Source organism: Ixodes scapularis, unplaced genomic scaffold, assembly GCF_016920785.2.
Source record: "Ixodes scapularis isolate PalLabHiFi unplaced genomic scaffold, ASM1692078v2 PGA_scaffold3__209_contigs__length_174095766, whole genome shotgun sequence".
Classification (NCBI taxonomy): Eukaryota; Metazoa; Arthropoda; class Arachnida; order Ixodida; family Ixodidae; genus Ixodes; species Ixodes scapularis.
The window spans coordinates 548,546-570,331 of NW_024609868.1; the positions used below are offsets into that span (position 1 = coordinate 548,546).

A 21,786-nucleotide genomic window follows, 5' to 3' on the forward strand; every position below is an offset into this window, starting at 1 on the left:
GTTTCCGTTTCCGTCTATATTTTGTGACGTGTACGTCATTTCCAGTATCTCTCGCCGGCGAAGCTGTTTTCGTGTCCCTCGCGCACGCCATGGAGCTCTTGTACAGTTTACCATTTTACGTTCTCGAAGTTCCCAACCTGAAGCTCAAAAAGCCCCAATGGCTCCACCAACCCTCCGCCATGGTCGTCTACTCGCTGGTACTGCTGTCATACTTCTTGGTCTGCGGAGGTAAGTCTGCGGCCGGCATCGCCGTGAGCCGCAGATAAGCCGTCGACACGCGCTCACCCTACCTTTGGCGCTGCAGGAATCATCTACGATGTGATTGTAGAGCCTCCTAGCATCGGATCTACGGTGGACGAGCACGGCCACAGCAAGCCCGTAAGATTGTCCAACTCTTGCGGATTCCTCTGGTATTCATGCGTGCCTGGACCACATAAGGGTCCAACTTTGAAGAAATATTGCTGGCTCAAAATAGTTTTTTTTTTAGTCTGAAAACCGTCGAGGACCAGCTGTTCAGAGCTCCCCCTCTCTTTTTTCCTGGGTTGCGTGGACGCGGTGACTTTTGACTAGTCTCGGCTACGTCCTAAATAATGAATAGAATAGGGTTCAGAAAGACAATCCCTTCCCAAGACTGACGTCACGTTCCTCCTCCGCACTGGTCTTCTGGTTTCGGTTTGGCCGAATTTAGTTGGTCTCAGAAAATGTGAGAGTGCAGAGCGAAAAGTTATTTGGGTGGGCGTTCTAACGTCTTGCGCAAAAGCGTTATTTTGCGGCCACGTTGTAGGCGAAGTGATGTGGCACACTGCAGGTGGCCTTCATGCCGTACCGAGTGAACGGCCAGTACATCATGGAGGGCCTGGCGTCGAGCTTCCTCTTCACGGTTGGGGGCCTGGGCTTCGTCATCCTGGACCGCACCCACAACCCGAGCACCCCGAGGCTCAACAGGATCCTGCTCATCTGCACGGGCTTCGTCTGCATCCTCGTCTCCTTCTTCACCTGCTACGTCTTCATGCGCATCAAGCTGCCGTAAGAACATCTTTGCCGGGCCACGAGAGATGCCAACTCGCACTGGCGTTTGTTTAGCAAATCGGAAGCTGTACTTCGTTTCATTTTAAAGGGGTACGGAAACATAAATCGAAATATTCAGATTTCGTTCGGAAATGAGTCAAGCATGACGGATAATAACCGTAAATGATAATCGCACGTTTGTATTTTGAACGATTGGCTATATTTTTCGTTTCAAACGGTGCACTCGAGCAAGCGCTTGAAGAGAAGCGAACGGAGAGCGCGATGCATCATGGGATATCCGGCGCAAACAAAAACAGAAAGAAAAGATTTCCCGCGTTCGTGGAGTAGCAAAGCAGACGTGGTTATGAGCTCTGCCCTTGGTGGCGTTGTCAGCGTTGTGGTGGTGTTAATAGCGTCAGCGCGTTACAACCGAGCCGTTCGAAGTACCCGTGGGGTGACGAGCGTGTGGCTGGTCCATGGAGCACGTAGCTTCCACAACACTGTCAGCTTAGGGCTGAACGGGGTGGGGAAAGCGACTTTTGTTCGAGTTTTGAGGGACGGGCTAATCTTCTAGGGGGAGAATGGTTGTTTCCGGTTGCACAAACGAGGGTCCGAGAAAGAGAGGAGTCCTCCCTTTCCGTCTTCTTGGACCGTTTGGTACAATACGCGATTTGTGAGTTCAGGAGGAAAGCTAAGAAGGAAAACGTTGAAATGCCAAAGAGCGGCGCTGCTCCGAAGGAGTCTGCTACGTCACGACTACGTAGCAGATTCCACAACGTTGCTAGACTACCTCCCGAATTTGCTCCGCATGCATCCACCAGGTGCACATTGAAAGTCATTTATTTAGCTTTAAAATTAGTTTTCTCGTGCTTTTCAACGGAAGACTGGTGTTTTTGAGGTTAGGGTGCGACATGCAACACATTAAAGTTAGAAAATGAGCGCTGAAATTTCGTTTCCCTACCCCTTTAAGTCCAGACGCAGCCAAAGCTTCAAGTCGCTAAACAAATCAAAGTGCCAATTTATCTGTTTTTCACGAAAGAAATTCCCTACCTCCTTTCAGTACATGTTGCATAATGACATCGTAGAAGTTCAGGTACATAAATGTCTCGCCGTTGTCGATAGAACATGGATTAACCAAGTTCACTATATTTCTTCCAAAGCATCTAAAACCCTCGGCTACATCCGGCGTTGCTTGAGTGCTGCTTCTCCAAAACTTTGAGAATTGGCATACAAAACCTTTGTTCGACCTAAACGAGATTATGCCTCCAGTATCTGGAACCTCCACCTAAATTATTTAATCACTCAGCTTGAGGCAGTCCGAAACGGGGCAACCCGATATATCCTCTCCAATTATGAGTACACAGCAAGTGTCTCTTCAATGAAAACAAGCCTGCAAACAATCTCGACTATATTGTGTTAAGAATTCACCCTGAGGTTTTTAGAAATTCAGATAGTTAATTTTGTGGGGTGCAATTCAATTTTGTCTCGTTCCCATTGTAGTGTCGGGTATGGGTGTATATCCTATTTCTAGATCTGTTCTCGTCGCCTATAAAAGGAAAAGGGGGGAGAGTAAACAAAAAGGGGAAAAAAGGGACATTTCTTTGAACCTGATTTGTTTAATGATTACTCATTGGTGGTCGTTTTTGTTGCTTTTTACTTGCGGGAGTGTGAGGCTTTTTAGTCGTTTGTTGTATGTTTTAGAGCGCAGCTGTTATAGCCTCGTCCCACTAGAGCGACAGACACCGATTTTTGTCCGGCGACACCACAAATTTTTGTGTCGCTGATGTTGTCCGACTGTAACGACCAACACCCCCGACGAACGATCAACGACGGACAAGGTCTTGTTTGTTCTTAGACTTGAAGCACGGCAAGCAGTCCCACCGAGGAACCTCTTTGGGAGACAAACATCCCCTCGCCCCCTCTTTTCCTCTCTTCTCACCCTTTCTCCCGTAGCTCGCTCCGTCGCTCGACCTTCAGAGAAGGCCTTGGCAGCCACTGATCGTTCCTGCCGTTGCCGTCCCTCGATTGCTCGTAGTGGTCGGGGCTTACTTGCTGGCGGTTGCTTGCAAAAGGGAATTTACTGTGGCTAGTCTTGCTCGCGAAAACTTGACGCGCGAGGTGGTACTTCGAGACGCCAAGGTCTACGCCCCTGCATCAGGATGGATACACCGACGTTCGAGGACAGACCAAAGACCGCTCGCCACGAAGTAGGACACGACGTTCCACAGCAAGCCATTCCGGCAGACGAGAGACCTGTCGTCCCGTCCAGTGACAGTCGGGATGGCGCATGTCCCCAGATATACGCCTGCCCTCAATCATTTGGATAGAAACCTCCTCAGAATCGGCGTGAAATTCCGTGGTGGCGCACCTCAAATGATCCAAATAATGAACGATTCTAGGATTTAGTTCGGAAAAAGTTTGGTGTCGATCGTCACGACAATTTACGGAAAGTCGCCAACAGCAAATGAAGACTAGCGGAAGCTTTAATGAAGAAATTGTCTCCACTTTCACTGTGTTTGTATGAGTGTTGTCCGCCCAAGGAGCGAAACACAAAAACCGCGTTGCCAGACTCTGTCTGTCTGTGTATTTTGAAGTGTTTTGTTGACAACTTCAGTCCCACTAAGAAACAAGTTACATTGTCCCCTGTGTTCTGCGTCGTGTCCTCCAGGTGGGACATTGGACTCCGACAAACAGGCCGTCTGTCTGTGTCGTTGGTCGCTCGTAGTCGTGTGTGGCTGTCGTTTGTTGCTGTCCGTCGCTCCAGTGGGACGTGGCTACTCTTAGGCACTTGTTCCCGTGTTTGTCGGCGTAACCAGAGGGGAGGGGGGTATATCGCAAAAAAAAAAACACAAAAAACCTCAAGAGCTGCATTCTCATTTCGCATTGAAGAGATTTGTAAACCTCTCACTTTTCATTGTGCATGTACTACTTTATGATAAGAAAATAATTCCCAAGTTAATATATGTTTAGAAAATTTGCCACAATTTAGTTGCTCTTTTGGCTTAAATCATAACTTAGTCAAATTAGTTATGTGTCAAAACATTATATATAGGGTGGTCCAAGTCACCAGGCTCGATCTAAAATGGACCGTAAAAATCGACGCCTGCACTATGGTGCCTGGAGCGCGTCTCCGACTGGTGTGTTTAGCGTCCTATCCCACCCATACATCAGAAGTGGTCCCAAAGTGGCAACAAATGACGTCACACAAGCCGGAGTGTCATATTGTTGCATGTCGCGATCCTGGCGGTTGGCCGTACAAATGCTGGCGAAAACCACAGGCGAACGGGAGTGTCGCTGTCGTCACGGCGTCCCAGGCGTCCCAACTTGCGGCTGCTGTAGCTTCCGTGGACTGTCACAGTGGAGAGCGATCTGCAGCAGGACAGGCGTCTGTTATAGATGTCACAACTATTTGAACGCCAATAGGATCGCAACCGACGACAACATGACACTTCTATGACGTAATCAGGCGGAAATCGAGGGACCACTTTCTTTGGGCGCGGTAAACACACCAGTCGGAGACGCGTTCCAGGCACCATACCTGCACGTAGCTAACTTTTCGTCAAAGGTGTCTTTCAGAGATCGTTTTTTTTCTTTTAAAATTACAAAGCGTAGCTCTCTTTCTGTAAAAAAATAAGGCCGAGAAACTTGCCAGGGTCTACCTAGGGCAGCGACGCAGACAACAAGGGTTCAGTAGCGGGGTGTGTTTGGCGTTCGTATTGATAGATGACGCTACCTTCTTACCGCGACGGCTTGTGACCACCGTGGTTTATAGGGATGTCGCGAACCACCCTAGGTTCGATTTCGAAAGGTTTCGATATTTGCAAAGCGAACTGAGGTTCGATTTCGAAAAATTTCGATATTTTCGTACCGACCAAGGTTCGATTTTGAAAAATTCGCAACTTTTGACCACAGCGGAGTTTCGAATTCGAAACTTTCGAAGCTTTCATGGTTTCCAAAATTTCGAATTCGAATATTTCGAATATTTTTTACTTCAGGTTCGATAAATTCGAAGATCTCGAAATTCTTTGTAAAAAAAATTCGAAAACTTCGAACGCTTCGAATTTTTATAGACATGAAGTTCGAACAATTCGAAGATTTCGAATATCTTTTTGCATAAAGTTCGAAAAGTTCGAAGGTTTCGATTCTCTTTTAACGCTAAATTAAAAAAAAAAAAAAGAACTTTGAAGATTTTGAATTTCTTTCTAATCCAAGTTTTCAAAGTTCGAAGTCCGATTTTCAAGTTTTTCCACAGTTTCAGTTTCAAATAACGTTTTCACGACTCACTGGTTTTCACAAAATCAAGTTTAGAAAAGTTAGGGTGTGATATTTAGACTGCGCGAAGTTGGTCAGGCAATTAAATGAGACGACGAGTGTCCCGGACGTGCTAGAATATTTGCCAGTGCAGAATTGTGACCGCGAGCCCCGGGGGGTCTTTAACCTGCATCACGCAGTAGTGATTGCACGAACACACTGTTTTACGAGACTCATCCAGTTCGAAACGGTCAGGGGCGAGCAGGAGGTTGAGGCTCAAGAAAACCTTGAAGCGACCTGGCAAACTAGCTCGCCACCCCTTGCACGCTGGTAGTAGTCCGATCCGGTGAAGTTTATAATTGTCCTGGAGGTTTATTTTCTGGGACGGAGGAATCGCCTCGCAAAAAGCACAAAAGCCGACACAACTCGAGGTCGAGGAGCGTTCTACCATACAAGTGGCGTCGGAAGAGGAAAAACGGGGGGAAAGAGGGTAGCGGGGGGGGGGGGGGGGGGGGGGGGGCTTCAGCCTCCTTCTCCCCATTGCAGGTATTTCGAACTGTTAAAGAAAACAATACGGGGAAAGAGGGCGTGGTCGAGCTTATTTTAATCTGAAATTATTTATGCATATGTATAGCTACTGTCGCTCTTCACTGCATAAAAGGTTGCGTAGATGGTCATTGTTAGAAACTCGTTGTCAGAAGGCACTGCTCGTCACATGCTTAGTGGTTCGGAAGTTCAAAGCTGTCTTTTCGACCTAAACACCTGTGCCGATAGTAACAAAAAAAAAAAGAATAAATGCGGGAATAAGAAGCAGGAGAAAAAAAAAGAAAACTATCAAGAATTCGTCGCAAGTGTTCTATTCTTGCATATTCAGAGGTTCAGAACTTCGAAACAAGTTTCTTTTACCAAAATGTGTACAGGCTAAAAGAAACACGTCCCAGGAACGTGAAGCGAAAAAAAAAAAGTTTTCTTTTAATGACGTGCTGAACTTGAACACTATTAGAAATCTTCTCCCATGAGTTAATTTATTCCTTAACGTGAAAAAACAATAACTATATTATTTCGTATTCTGCAGATGGCAATGATATGTACTGTCTGTGGTGTTAATTTAAATGCGATACCTCAAACAACTTAGACGAAAATAAATATCAAGTTTAGGTTATAATTGCATGCAGATACATGTTTGGACATTTCTTCGAAACTCACGTTGAATAACAATAATCACATCTTAAGACGGCACTTACCTAGGCTATACATAGATCATTCTTAAAAAAAGTATAACATATCTACCATAAATAGCTCCGGCTGCAGCGTGCTTCAAATCTGGCACAAACGATAATCGTCAAAAACCCGTCGTCCTTCCTCGCCCCTTCGGGGATTTATTTCTTTAAACCTAAGCATGCCAGAGCATTGAAATAAACGACATTGTCTTTCGTAAGGAACGCAGCACCGCGTGTAAAAGTTCGAGGAAAAAAAATTACGAATGTACCCCACTACTTGAAATCAAATGAAACCGTCCGCCGGTCTTTCGAAGTTCGACGAACGTCGAACTTTTACCCTAAAAGTTCGAAGTTCGTCGAACTTCTGACCTTTCAGAATCCGAAAGTTCGAAACTTTTCGAATTCTCTTGATAAATAAGTTCGAAAGTTCGAAATTCATCGAATTTTTTGGTCAGTCAAGTCCGAAAGTTCGACAAGCATCGAACCTTGCAGCGCAATAAATTCGAAAGTTCGAAAAAGATCAAATTTTTTAGCGTAATAAGTTCGACGGTTCGAAAAGCGTCGAACTTCTTAGCTTAACAAGTTCGAAAATTCGACCTCCGTCGAATTTTACGATATAGACAATTCGAAAAATCGAAATCTTTCGAACCTTTCGAACCGCTTGATTCGATCATCGAAACTTCGATTCGAAAAAAGTTCGCGGCATCCCTAGTGGTTTATTAAAATGAACATAATCTTTTTGAAATGTGCCTTTGGTTAAAAAATAAATGTGAACAATAAAAGCAAAGCTTAAAGTAAAAAAACACGTCTGCATAACGGCGGTGCTTTTGCTGCCAACGGATTTCATCTGCGTGGTGTCTGCTTTCTTTCGCTGGTCGGCTGCACCTTCAAACGCTGCTCTTGACACCATCTATCGATACGAACGCCAAACACACCCCGCTACTGAACCCCTGCCATCTGCACCACTGCCCGCCGTAGACGCTGTCAAGTTTCTTGGCCTTATTTTTTACAGAAAGAGAACTACGCTTTGTCATGTTACAAAAAAAAAAACCGACCTGTGAAATACACCTTTGACGAAAAGTTTAGGTTGCTATGGGCAGGTGTCGATTTTTACGGTCCATTTTAGATTGAGCCTGGTAAGTTGGACCACCCTACATTTATTTGTCTTTTTGTACTGCTGACCATTGAATAAATCCAAGCAGGAAGTGCAAAAAACAGAATACCAGAGAAGTGCCCACCCCACCTATACTGAAAACTAGGCTAATGTAGACACGGGCACTTGTGCGGTCAAATCGGGCGCTTAACGTACAGTTTGCGGAATTCCCAAGTTTGGGAAACATTAATAGTGGGCGCTTGAACAAAGTCGGCGCTTCTGCAGTATTTTACGGTGGTAGAATCGTTCGTCATGACGCAAATTGGCAGTTCACAACGTTTCAGCGAAAAACAGAGGGAATCAAAAGCACCGGTGCATATGCAGATCATCACTGAACAGCCTAAAAAGTTACACATTGAAAACAAAATAAGAAAAATAGCATAGCGGTCTAGCAGATCCCCTAGTGATACAACATGGAATAATGTAAACACATAGTCGTGCGCACTATTGCTGAACAACATTTGACAGAAGACCCATTCAGCTTGATTTGTTTCGTAATCGGCGCTACGCTTTTTCACGTCCTCAAACTTGATCGCGCGAAGCGCACCGACATCTTTTTCCCACTTGAAACTGGAGTGTTGGTCGGCAATTGCGGCAGACTCGGGCGTTACAAAATATCATGGAAGGGATTAGGCATAACTTGCCTTAAAATACCGAGCAAGCGCCCACCCAATATTTGGGGATGATCTGGACTAGCTGGGGGATGGGCATTTGCTAGCTTCAAGATGAGAAATACGGAAGGGGCACACGATGGGGTGGGCTGCACCGGAAAGCTCGAAGAAAAGGGGAGCAGCATCTTGTTTAGCTGCGTGGGCTCGGAAGCCTAGAGTTCCGGACATTACCTCGGTCTAGCTTTCAAATGCTTTGAAAGTAGCGGGTGGGCGCCTATTGGGACACGGGTGCGTGTTTAAGATTTTACGCTAGTTACTCTTCAAAATGATGATGATCTATGCCCTCATTGAAATGTTGCTTTAGCTCGAAGGTAATTTCGTCTTAGCTCAGATTATGTATTTTATTACTAGATTTTATTTCTCGAGTAACGAAAACGAGCAAATCGAATGTACCTCAATGTTGGGGGATGTATCTTAAAAGTGTGATTGGAATGCAACTTAGCTTCTTCCGAGTAACAATACTACATTTGTGAGAACGTAGCTGTACTCTTAACCCGATTGCATTTGAGCCCGAGTAACTGCGACTGTAACCTAATGACTCGCCATAAAATACGGAGTGAGATCCCACCCAAAAGGTGGAGATAATGGGGAAGAAATGGAGTTCCGAGAGGAGGCAAGCAGGAGGGGCACACGGCGAGAGCCGCTCTCGTGAAGGTTCACTCGACACCAACTCCGTTAGCTCGGTGGGCCCGGAAATTGGCTGGGTACTTGTTTTTGCGACATGGGTGCACGCTCGGTATGGTACGGTAATGCCGGAGTAACTTTTCTAGCTCAAAGGCACCCGTGCCCTCCCAATGATTTTGCCCTCTTTTCACGCAGTTGCCAGTCTCGGATCTGTTGTTGACATATTACCCGACTGTCTTTTCAGGGGCTACCTGCTCAGCTGAGCTCATCTTCATCCAGTCCGAATGTTCCTGGACGGCCCTCCATGCCAAGTGGCGAGGAGTTTTCTTTCTCTGACCCGTCGAGCATTTCATACTCTTCCTCGTTTAATAAATGTGCGGTATAGAAAAGAACGTTTGGCACCTCGTGGTTCTTGGCGAGGTATGGTGCGTTGCCAAGTTGACAGTTGAAGGGGCATGCAATAGCGGTAAAAGTTAAAAAGCAAAGCTCCCAAAGACGTTTGCCACTAATTTCCTGCGCACAGTTAACAATTTTTATTTTTGGGGAATTTCCGACCCTCATCCACCTAGTTGTCTTAAAACATTTGTTGCCTTCAATATTAAATTTCTAGCCACAAATGGAATGTGAGCAAAAAAAAAAAAGACTGTGCTACCCTCTGTTGGCGCAGCCTCAAACTAAGCTACGAGTGAGCCTGGTTCATCCAAAACAGTTTAGTGCACGAACCGGGGAATGCAGACGAGCCACCCTGAACAATGTGGAGATGGATCCACGTTGACGAGCTAGGCTCGTACTGAACTTGGCGCAAGCAGATACTGCAAATGACTATTTTTGCAGGCTCAATATTTTGCGATTGAGAGTGGCGTGCTGTCTGTTACCGTAAAGTAATATATTTGTGTTATCTATTTTTTTCTATATTTTTTTATGGTCCTCGTGAAAATTGAGACTTTTACACCATCTGCCGACCACCTGCGGAAAAATAAGCGAGGCAAGTCAATATGAACCCTTACTGCATGAGCCACTCCACAATGGGCCTTTTCTGAGAAGCGTTCTGCGCACATGCGAGCGCCCGATGCCAAGCGGCGGAACTCGGCACGAAAGGTAGAGGAAATTTAAAAAGAGGCTGTGAATCGGCGAGTAGAACACGTAATTGCAGCATATATATAATTATGTTACACAAAAAAAGAAAGTGAACGGAAAGAAAAATACGACGGTTGGGTGGACGCCATGGATGCCCCTCTTTAAAGTCTCGTTGGGCACGCGCTGCAGCTCAGAGAGCGAAGGAACTGGTAGCGTAGCTCCCATTATCGATTGGTAGTGCAGGTGGATCTCTTCCTCGATTTTTAGTTGGTGCTGGTGCCGTCGATATGTGGAAAAAATTCCTTGTTGCTAGCACCCGCACGCAAGCGACAATTCTGTTACGAGCCTCGAGGGCCGGAGGCGTAAATCTGGGTTTATTTGTTTCTGGAGAACTGGTCACAATTTTATTTAGGCTCATTTATAAATTTGGTACTCTGATAGCTCGATTAGATGCCTGAAATTGTACGTGCTGCTATTAGCTCTTGCGCAGAATGCTTCATTTTTGTTTAGGGGGAAACTGGTCTGTCCGTCCCGGTTTATCGGCCAGCTCGTCCACTACTTGCAATGTGGCATTTGACACGAATGTGCTTCGTAACGGTTTACAATTTCCTCATGATTCCTTCAGTCCCCAGGAGGCCTTCAGCCCTACCAGAAGCTCGGACCAGCAATCCACATTAAATTTTGGGCAAATTCCTCAGGCTGCGGGAAAGCACTTCGGGAATGTTGTGTGCCAGAACATGTGGCATCCAGGGTAATTGAGGTCCGACGAAAAGTAGCCATATAACTGAGCATTTTAAAAATGTTGCACCGATGAGGATTTTTAGTAACGTTCAAAATGAAGTCTGCTTGCCCGAAAAACAGGTAAACAAAACTAAGTCCGAAGGCCATTGTGGAGTATTTGGAATACTAAACTTGAGGCACAAATCCTTTTGCATACATTCTTCATTGAGCCTGCGCATGTACATATAAGAGTCTAATAAATAATATTAATGGGGGGGGGTGAAGGAAGCGCAAGGTGGTATCACTAAACGGGTGGAGCGCAGCAGCTGCGAGACAGCAGCAGAGTGGAGGAAAATGTGGGACAGAGTGCCAGGGGCACAGAGAGACGAAGGTGCGGAATATCTCGGTGACGTGAAGACCAGTAAAGATGCTGCGAGCGAAGAAGTTCGAGCAAGGTTTGAAATTGAGTGGCACGGAGTGGGCGGAGGCCAGTATCGGAATGGATGTCCTTCCAAGGCAAGGAAGTGAGACGGGGTTTGAGGATCGACCGAGGGAAATGGGTCGGTGAGGAGTGTCGACGCAAAAGGGGAGAAATAGGAAACCGATGGCAAATTTTTGGGGCAACGTTACGGACGGGTCGGGAGATACTGGTGAAAAGGAATTGATAGGTACGCTTGGAGCAGGTACACGAGCCAAACTAGCTTTCAAAACATACAGGTGGTTAGAGACCAGCGTCTGCCGAGAAAGCATCGACGACAATTCTAAACGGTGGTCATCGTTGTTTGAGGCCGGGACGGGAGCGGTATGGATCCGGGTGCACGCAGCTCAACGCTGACGCAGCGTCTGGAGCAGGCGAGTAAAGACGGGACCAGTACGCGGCAAATCGCTGGTCCCGACAGGAGAATGGAGAAAGAAAGCTGACAATAAACGTCGGGCGTGTTTGTTTTGTTGCAGCGAGTTGAAGTCGTTCGAGTTCTTGTCAACTTCATTTTTATACAATGCGAGCTGCCGCTGTTTCTGTGCAAAGTAAGCTGGAAAAATACCATAGTCGGCGACAGGTCAAGAGTTGAGGGGAAGCTCCTCTTTCCACATGAGCAGAGCGAATGCTAGAGACCCTTTCTCCAGCACCCACTTTGCTAAAGGGGAGAGGTGGGAGAAGCTTCCCCTAAACTCTCGAACTGACCCCGACTAGAGGCACAGGCATCGCAGATGATGTTTTGCTGCTTCTTCGATTATACTACGGCGTCGTTCGCGATATGTTCCCATCGGGACCACCCACTAAGACCACCGATGTCTGCCCCACCATTCCGAAGCGGTGGTGTTATGTCTGGTTTCAGTTTGGATTGTGCAGTGCATGAAGACGACGATTGGGGCACAGGATTCGAGCGTACAGATACTCTCGAGCCTCGGGAGAGTCTGCCGGTGCAGAATAAAACCACTCGTATTCGATGGTACTGTCCCCGTGTATGCAACTACAATGCTGGTGATGAGATTGGGTACGAGCCAACGAAGCCTGGACAGAGGGCCGGAAGCCATGCCGACCAAAGGAAGGATCGAAGCCTTTGCGGGCAAGTCATGGTCGTCGTGAACAGAACGTATAGGGTTCTACTTCGTGGCAAATTCAATTACAGCTTGGACAAAAAGCGAGCCCTGCTGCTTAAAGGAGCTGTGCAACGATTTTAACGTTGAAAGAATTTGCATCTTCTACTTTTGACATTGTTTATCTTGTCACAAAGGACCGAAAACACACCTCCTTCCTTCGAAAAGTTGTGATTTTGCTGCGTAATCATGGGGGACTTGTAAAAAGATGGGAAGTTGTGCAAAACCTGCTCAATAAAAGGGAATTTTTCTATAAATCTTGTAGTTCCAACATAAATATAAATGCGTCCAAAAGCTGGTATCGTCGACAAAACTTTTATTATACGGAGTTTTAGTGGCGCCATCTATCCGAGGTCAACAAAACCATCGGCTCTATCTGCTACCGCAAAAGGCCGCCAAAAGCCGGAGGGGGACGGGCAAATAACCTCCTTGGGGACGGGGGCAGAGCCGGACGAGGATGGCCGGACCTGGATGAGGCTTTCCTCCTTTTGCCATGCTTAGGGTGACCAGACTCCCCGTTTTGGCCGGGAAAGTCCCGTTTTTGAGGTCCGCTTCTGCCGTCCCGTCTTTTTGTCCCAATAAGGAGTCATGTCCCGTTTTCGCAAGAGGGCATGCCCTAGTTTCGAAATTGGCGCCAAACGAGTTGAAGCAAACCGAAATTATGCCAACTCGTTAGAAGTATATTTTACAATGGCTATACGCACGACGCTAAACTTGATGGGTCTGGTATAAAACGAATGGTTACAAAAAGCTTCAATTCGCAATAAAAAGAAAAGGGAAAAGGTAGCGTAGCTTAGTTGAAAGGTGCCTGCTTCACTTTTGCTGAACTAAATAGCACTCCCTTTCCGGCGGCTTGGGTTAGCTTGGTTTGCTGGTTGTACGGTGGGGCCAAGCGGGTTAATAGTTCCTTAATGTACAGCCGCATACTATCGTCGAGAAGCGGCGTGAACGCAGGCGGTAGATATTTACCCAGAGAGAAAAATTTAGTGCAATATAATGAAGTTTTGAAATAACAGCATTTCCCAACTCGCACAGCGTTCCAATATTGTCCACAGCTCAGTGCCCCAGACAGCCTCCTGAACAATATGGCATGACTATCTCTAAATCGGGGGGAGAAGTGTTATGTCTGGTTTGGATCGCACAGTGCATAAAGATGACGGTCGGGCCAATTGAACCACGGGATCCAGGCATACTTTGAGCGTCACAAGAGCCACCCGGTCGCCGCTGGCCGGAGCAGAATGAAAAATCGCCGAAGACACTTAAGACTGCTTAGATGTTGGAATGCAAAAGCATTCCTACATGCAGCGCATTCTTACAAGCAGCGTGCCAAATCTTCCTCTCGCACACGGCGCTCCGATGGTGATATGGCGCTCCCCCACTGCGTTGGCGTGGCGAACCCTGCCAGCCTCACGACGGCTTCCGTGACGAACCATTTGCGTCACTGTGCTTTTCTTTGCATTTTATTTCTGAGGCGCATGCTTGACGACATAGTTTTACGACCGTATTTCGGGGACAACGCCGACAGCTTTTCGCGTAATAAGACGAGTAAAGTTTTCACCTTAAAAATTTTGGTATCCAGCGGTGCCGTCTCGGTGTATACAACAGGCCGGAATGCATGGGACCTTTCCTTCTAGACTTTTATACAAACTCTACATTGTGGAGGGCCTGGAGTTCTTTCTCGAGACCAATTTGCCCAAGGCATTGATACGGACAGCGAGAAAAAAACAGCCATTGGGGGGCTGGAGGTACACGGGCTGTCTGACTGAGGGAAGGACAAACCATTCGCTTCTTCCCGACGACCCCTGGGGTGGAAGATGCACGCCCAGTTGCGAAGAGGCGTTTCCTTCACACGAACCGCAAGTTTTAATACTGCCAATAGGCTTAACCGTAATAGGTATATATGCAGGCAGAAAATGGGGGAGGGGAGGAGACTTCAGAAGGCGGAGCTCTGGTTCGAATGACTAGAGGGTAGACACAAAGCTAGCTCCTTGTCCCCCCTCTACCCATTGAACACGTTCGAATGTAAAAGGCAAACACCGGAATTCTTGCACATTGAACGAGTGCAGGAGACAAGGGCTGCCCGTCTCCATACTCATCAAATCTGCTCCAATGCGAAAGCCAGACACAGCATTTGAAAATGTTTGACGAGTGCAGTGGAGACACGGGCCGCCTTTGTCCCCATACTCATTGAACGCCTTCGAATGCGAAAGCCAATCGCCAGACGCCAGCATCCTAACAGATTTAACGAGTGCAGTGGAGAGAAGAGCAGCTAGCTTTGAATCCACCCACTAATCATTCCAACCAGACCTCAGCGTTCTGACATACCCCCAAACTCTCGTCTCCTGACTTCTGCTAGAGATCAGAAACCTTGGATAGGTGGTGCAAGCCGCCACCTGATTGGAAGGATTGAGCTGACAAAAGGGAAAAGCAGAAGCGAACACTGGACCAGCGCCCGTGTTCACTTCTTCTTTGTCCCCGTTTCCTGCGTACTGTTTGCCCTTCATCAGTGTGAAGCAAATACCCCACATTGCCACCCCAATTCACGATTTAGCTATAGACCCTTTTCTTTGCAAACAGCACCAGGCGGTGCTACAGTCTCTGACATCCCGGCAAACTTCCGGTTCATAAAAATAATAACGAAAACATTACACAAGTGCATTAAAGACTGCTTACTTGTAGGAAGGCGAGAGCCAGTCAAGGATGACGTCTAGGACAACTGCTGGGACGACCTCTAAAACAATCTTAAGGATGATGTCTAGGATGATGTCAAGAATGAGGTCATGGACGACTTCTAGGACGATGTCCAGAACAACGCCTAGAGGAGGACTTATGTCACATTTGTCTGAGGCACACCGCAAGGCGGTGCACTGACAGACATGCGACATTCACCTGGTCGTGTCGGAGCGGCTGCATTACGTCCGACAGGGACTTCTTGCGGTGCGTTGCCGCACTAGCTGCACCGTCGAAGCCTGCACCGCCATGCAGGCTAACGCTCTCCACTTCCTTCAGCACCTCCTCTCTCTTGCCTCATCGTCGGTCTTCATTTCTCGTCTCACGAAACATGGCAGCCCGAGAGAATGCGATGTCGGAACTGCTACTTTCTTTCCCTCAAGCCCTCTGCTCTGGATACGATTCCAGCAGTGACGACGGGCATCGGTATTTTCCTTTTCGCGAAGTGTGCGAGTATGCGGTGCTGCGTTGCGTCGACCTCCGAGCAACCAGTCCACCACGCCGGGCAAGTGAAGCCCTCGTCCGTCGGATCCAAGATGTCCGCGAGTCTTCGAACTTAGTTTGAGCTTTGGACGTTGGGTCCCGCAGTGGAGAATTTCCTCTCTCGGAACTTTCGTCTTCTTTGCACCGACGAACTTATTTCCCTGCTGCACTTTGTGTCGGGAATTGAGCGCTGGTTTGCTTTCTTCGTGGCCCCGCTGCCACGCTGCCCGAAGGTTCGCGAGTGTATTCTTAGAATGCGTGTTTGCGTTTTGTTTCTATGTTTTTCTCATGTTGTCGCCATGCGCAGCTTTTTATCGCCAAATTAAATTTCTTGTTCTTATTTTAACCCCCAGGTGCAGTCACCTCTTTGTCGATTTGCGCACTGGGAGTGGACTTATCACTTGTCGTTGGTCCGAACCGAGCATTTTTATTCTTTTTAAGCAATTTCTCTTTAAATCTCGGCAGTTTGCTTAATTTCGAAACCCACTCAGTGACAAACTCCCATCATGCATACCGTAGATATCACGCTACGTTTCTTCACAATAAAGTCGCATATGTATAAATAAACGCCTTGTTTCATAGTCTTTGCGTTTTTCTTTTTTACGTTGGTGGCCGAATTTTTCGAGTAACAAGTACTACTTGAACAATCTGCTTGAAAGACAATTTGTTACTTTCATTCCTCGCTAGATGGCGCAAGCCGCCGCCCCACTCGTGGCGGATTTTTTTTTAACCGTTTACTTGTTCATGTTTTGCCCTTGCAGTGACTGCACCGAACGCGTCGCACGGCGGGATGCTTTGCATTCGCCTGGTAGTGCATCAAATGGTGCACCTACACAGTGGCGTGGCTTTGGGGGCAGCATTTTCTTGGGGCTGCGCGTGCCCCAGACGAATGTGGCATTACTGTGGCGTATTAGAGTGGGTGGCCACGTTTGCCTGCAGAAGCCGTCATATATGTAGACGCTGCCGCCAGTGTCAAAGCCGTGGATGTAGAGGCGGTCGCCTTGCAGTACATCGCACAAAGCACAGAGATGAAGTCCGAAGCACACGTTTTGCACACGGCGCTCCGGCGGAGACATCACGCTGACGACATAATTTTATGGTCATCTTTCGGGCACAACACTGACGCCGCTTATTTTTCACGTAATATAATGGTGAGGTCGTCCTAGAGGTCTAGGACGACCGCAAGGACGACACCAAGGTAATGGGGCAAGTAATGGGGTAATGGCGCAAGCCCATTAAGCGGCGTGCCGTGCGGTCGCAATTTTATGGCCATTTACTTCGATTTTTCTCTCAGTGGGACAAGTAAGCTTTCGCCTTAAAACCACCTCAACACCGCTGTTTCAAACATCAATGAAACATTTAACCACCAATTTTCCGGGTGAATGCCAAAAAAACCAAGCAGCGCGAAACTTGCTTCAAGTTTTTGAATATTCTTGTAAACCAACTTGCCTCCTCCAAGACGTTAAATCGTACAGCCGAAGGCCCTCGCTAAATCTGCAACTTTGTTGTCAGTGTAGCATTTATGCTTCCTAGCATCTTCGGCATAAGCAAACTCGACGGGCTTCCAAAGACAGAGAGACTGGAAGGCGCTTGGGACGTAAGCGGCATGTTTGTGAACAGTAAAAGGGTCTATATGCATTACCCCCCCTACAGGCTGTGCTCCATCTCTCAAGTTTAGTACATACAAACTGTGCATAGCACTGCTTGGGAAAAAGTATGTGCCTTTCACGGCCCTGCGACCTTGAGATAGAGCACGGAGGTTTTCACTGTCCATTCTTTCTCTCCAGTGTCGCATTCTTGGTGCTTAGAGTTCCAAAGTGACCTAAACAGCTAGTTAATCATTTTAGTATAAAACAGTGTCCAGCGTAATACTAAACTCATATTGCTTCGGTCATGTACGAACTAGCCTAATTACTATAGTACAAATAAACTGTCCTCGCAGCACTACATGCACCCATCATTTTAAAGCTAAGCACAAACCGGTTTTGGAATGAGCACCCCTATTCCATTCAAACTCCATTCTGGGGAATCGGGAGTTTACGATAATTCCATTCCTTTCAACTGCTAGACACTGGGTTCATTCCCACTCCTGGAATGGCCCAGCAAAAGCAGCATAAACCTGTTATCGAAAGCGTAGATAACTGCAAAAATATGCAAAATGTGTACCCCCGCGCACCGATCCTACTAAGCCAAGCTGTGGTCCGACAAAGCGCTTGGCGGCGGTTGGCCACACTGCAGATGCAGCGTCTCACCTTTGGAAGGGATGCAGCGACGCACGCAGCGTGCAATCAAGCGATGCATTTGAAACGCCGGATTCGCTGGGGTGGCTCGTAACACCCGCTGCGGTCCGTCGCAAGGTGAAGCCAAGGAGCAACGACACTCTCGGGGAATAGGCGCCCCGTGTCGCAGTAACGTAAGCCAGTTACGGCGCCCAAGTCTCCGACCGGTGCTTCCCATTCTGCCCACGCATCCAAAGTTGTCCCCAAGTGGCAACAGAGGACGTCGCAAAAGCCGTCGGATGGCACCACCCTGGCGGTTGGTCATACGATTTCTAGCAGAAAGCGCGAGCCAACGGAAGTGCCGAGTCGTCGTCTCAACTCCTGCCTGCCGACGCTTCTGCGTACTGCCAATCTGGGGAGCAACCTGCAGGCTGCAGAACAGGTGTCATCCAGCACCGCTGCTGAGACGCCGCCAAGAAGCGACAGCGTGACACTTCTACTACGGGTGGAAATCGAGGGACCAGCTTTTTGGACGCGGTCACCGGTGCCAGACTCCTTCCAGGCACCATAGTTGCCAGACTGCAGGCTCTGGAGTGACAAGGCTCACAACTGAGAGTGCCTTCTTCCCCGTCTGCAATCGCTCGTGGTTACAACAGCCGCCTTGTTTGCCTACACCTTTTCAGTGTTGGTTGCTTCACTGGGGACGCCACTTTCGTCCTCCAAGGAGCACGAGCCGGTCAGAGAATTGAGCCGTCGGTCACCTTAGGTGCAACGGTGCTAGTTAGAGAGCAACTTTGACTGTGCGCTAGCTCTGCAGCAGCAGGCCGCAAGATCTAGCCGAAGATCGACGCAGGTCACGTAAGAGCCGAGCCCATTCCATTCTCACTCCATTCTGCGCAGCAGGCATCCATTTCCATTCCGGGGTCATGGAAGAGCGGAACAACTTCGGACTCGTTCCAACTTCGAAGAGGCAACTCCGCAACGCTGGTACAAACTAGCGCAATTATTCATTTTATTATTACCAAAATGTCTCTGCCGTAACCTATATTTTCGAGATTATGTATCGACGCAATTATTGATTTCATTACCAACACACCGTCTTTGCTGCGATAAAAGTGCTTATATTAAAGTCATCTAGCACCCAGCCAAACTAAATGTGTTACCACGAAGTAACACTGGCCTCCCTTCAGGTTTGTACGAGAAGTATGACATGCAGTCACGTCTCGTTAATGTGGACATTCCCCCCAAATCGTTCATAATGCGAGTTGTCCATAATGAGTCAAAAATATGCGTATTTACCTAGTTCATCTCCGAAAAGATTGTCTACGTAGCGGTGTCTATGTTGACGACACGACTGCACTCATACTCCCGTAAGCACACCAATTCCCGACGGTGAGAGGCTGCCCCGATATGTCGACTGGGAAAACTTATCTTAAGGTAACAGTGCAAGATCATCGCACAACACGACACACAGAAGGACAAACACACGCACCGACTTACAACTCTTTGTATTCTGCTACTTCTTTGTTCTCTTCACTGGGTTGACTCTCGAATTCTCCCTTACCAGCAACAATAGCACAAATACAAGAAACACTTCTAAATAAGCTTCTCACTAACAAAGAAGTAGCAGTATACAGAGTTGTAAATCAGCACATTTTTCCTTCTGTGTGTTGTGTTGTACAATTGATCTTGCGCCGTTACCTTAAAGGGCAACTCTGCTTCACTTTTTATATATAGAAAACTATGCAGCCCTCTTCAGTATCATATAGGGAGACCCCACGTCAAATATCACGTTCTAATTCAGTCTATATATTTAAAAAACTGGTCAGCAAACTTTCAAATAAGCCAAGTCGCCGGAATCTGCCAACTCTAGCGTGCGACGCGAGGCGCAATCATCAGCGCAGTCAATGCCACGGAGTTGGAGCGGCCAACACTGAGCCACTACGTCAGAGGCATGTCTACGTCATTTTCACGTTTTGTTTTTACTGCTCGGAGCAAAATTGAACGATGACGTCACGAGTTTCTCCTCCCGGTGTTGGCTCATTGGCGTCCACGTGATCACCACCGTAATGCGCATGCGCTAGTTTGCGCAGCCCTGCACGCTTATCGGTCTGTCTATGCTAGATTGCACTTGTTCCACATGTCCGGTTTCTCCGCTCTTCCTCTCCCCTTCCCCCTCTCCCCCGGGCCATCACCGTCCACGCCATGCGAAGCGACCTGCCCACGTCACGTGTCCTGTACCTCGCCCCCACGAATGTCACAAGACCATGTGGTTCGACGTGACGTGGCCATGACTTTGACGACACGAGGCCAATGTTGCCTGACGCAACCAAAGTTTCGGTATCAGCTGTAGTTTAAATCAAGATTACACAAATATTCCACAATTCGCGAATCCGATGATGCAGAGCTGTTTAGTAGTGCTTTGTGAAATGGAATCACATGCAAGCCTAAATTTTACGGAATTGAGCGGAGTTGCCCTTTAAGGGGGACACTACCCAAAAAAGTGAATGTTTGAACCACTTGTCCGATTGAAATGACATTTACAGGGCGTGTTTCTGTTGATCTTGAGAACATTTCTGCCAAATTTCGTTAACCTAAGTGAAGTACAATAGAAATTGCAAACATTCAAAGATGAAAGTGGGCGTGCCTGTGTAGGATAACCATCGTTTTGAAATTACTTACCGTAAAATGCCGAACAAGCGCCCACTCAAAATTTAGAGATAATCGCGAAAAAATGGGGGACGGGCGTTTGTCCGGTCATTGATTTTACATATCAATGTACTGCGCATATTTTCTCAGATCTTACGAATTTGGGGATGGGCACTTGGTGTGGAATGGGCGGATGCACGGTATTCTATGGTATAAATTTGTCGATTTTATGAGTTTTACATAGGGTTCTGCGTTTTCGGTTTTCAATTTTTAAAAATATGGCATACTTTTTTCGCTGTTTATTTTAAAATTCAATTTTCGGTTCTTTTCGGTGTATATTTATTCGCAAAAAAGTTTACCGTTATTTTTCGGTGAATGTGAAAGAAACACCATTGGACACCCGATGAGATGATCCTTGTAGCTGTGATATTTGCAATGCAACACATATACATACGTGGTCTTTGCTACAACTTCCGTCAGGACACACCTCACAATCGCGGAATTCGTGGGCATAATTTTCAGCGCGCTTCTTTTTCCTTCCCATTCTGATGACGTGACCGTCTTAGGTGATGACCGTACAGGAACTAGCGGAATGGCCAAAACAAAAACCATCGTATTTATGTTCTCAACCACAGGGAAGTGTGAGTGAGGGTGTTAAGAAAGGTATTAACAGCTTTCCTGGATGTCCTTCGAAGTGCATGAAGCGAAAAACCTTATACTAGCCCACATCCGAAACTTTTAGGACCGGGGACTTGACACACTAAGCCCGATCACAGAAAGGACACAGATGTCCCGCAAAGGCCAATCCAAGACCTCTTTTGTTGCATGTTGAACCTCGGAAGAGGGCAATCACGAAGACGTCACACAATGTCGAACCTCGCAAAGCTCTCTCTCTCTCTCCCTCCCCAGCCACCTCGACACGGCCCTAAAAGTCTGACCCTTTTCGATTAAAACCGAATTTTAGAAAACTTTCACCCCAGAAAAACTCGTAGAAATTAATCCAAGTTACGTAACAACAAAACAATAGTTTTCCTGAAGCGAAATTTATGCCAAAAATTGAAACAGAGAAAAATGCGTTCAAAGTCCTCCAACCACTCCTTTTTCTTTAGCATCGGTGAACCGAAAATAATTTATAAAAAATTAACTATGCACCGTAAACTAATGGAACTTTCTGGGAATACTCTCCAGATGTTGGTGGATATAGATATGACCCTTTTCAAAATCAACTTTTCTCGCAGAAATTGTTTTTAGATAGTATGCCCCCTTAAGATACGAACGGCCAACTAGCCCAAGTTTCTCTTTTATCAATGGGAAAACTGCATTCGATTTGCGGTGCCGGTTACAGTCAACCGCCGTACCTCCGTCCGTAACTCTCCCGTGAT

General features: G+C 47.1%; 1 protein-coding gene across 1 annotated transcript; it reads left to right on the forward strand.

The window, feature by feature from the left end:
* The first annotated feature begins 7 nt into the window (after nt 1–7).
* LOC8028475 (oligosaccharyltransferase complex subunit OSTC) lies at nt 8–9,311 on the forward strand. The gene is made up of 4 exons (XM_029966288.4): nt 8–228; nt 305–378; nt 809–1,026; nt 9,172–9,311. The coding sequence occupies exons 1-4, from the start codon at nt 90–92 to the stop codon at nt 9,188–9,190; spliced, it is 450 nt and encodes a 149-aa protein (XP_029822148.1). The 5' UTR covers nt 8–89; the 3' UTR covers nt 9,191–9,311.
* The last annotated feature ends 12,475 nt before the right edge of the window (nt 9,312–21,786 follow it).

Excerpts from the sequence above, each read along its gene's own strand:
- LOC8028475 (XM_029966288.4), top strand. The coding sequence starts at position 90 with ATGGAGCTCTTGTACAGTTTACCATTTTACGTTCTCGAAGTTCCCAAC. Across the intron at positions 229-304 it reads ATACTTCTTGGTCTGCGGAG|GAATCATCTACGATGTGATT; the intron begins GTAAGTCTGCGG and ends TTGGCGCTGCAG. Across the intron at positions 379-808 it reads AGCACGGCCACAGCAAGCCC|GTGGCCTTCATGCCGTACCG; the intron begins GTAAGATTGTCC and ends GGCACACTGCAG.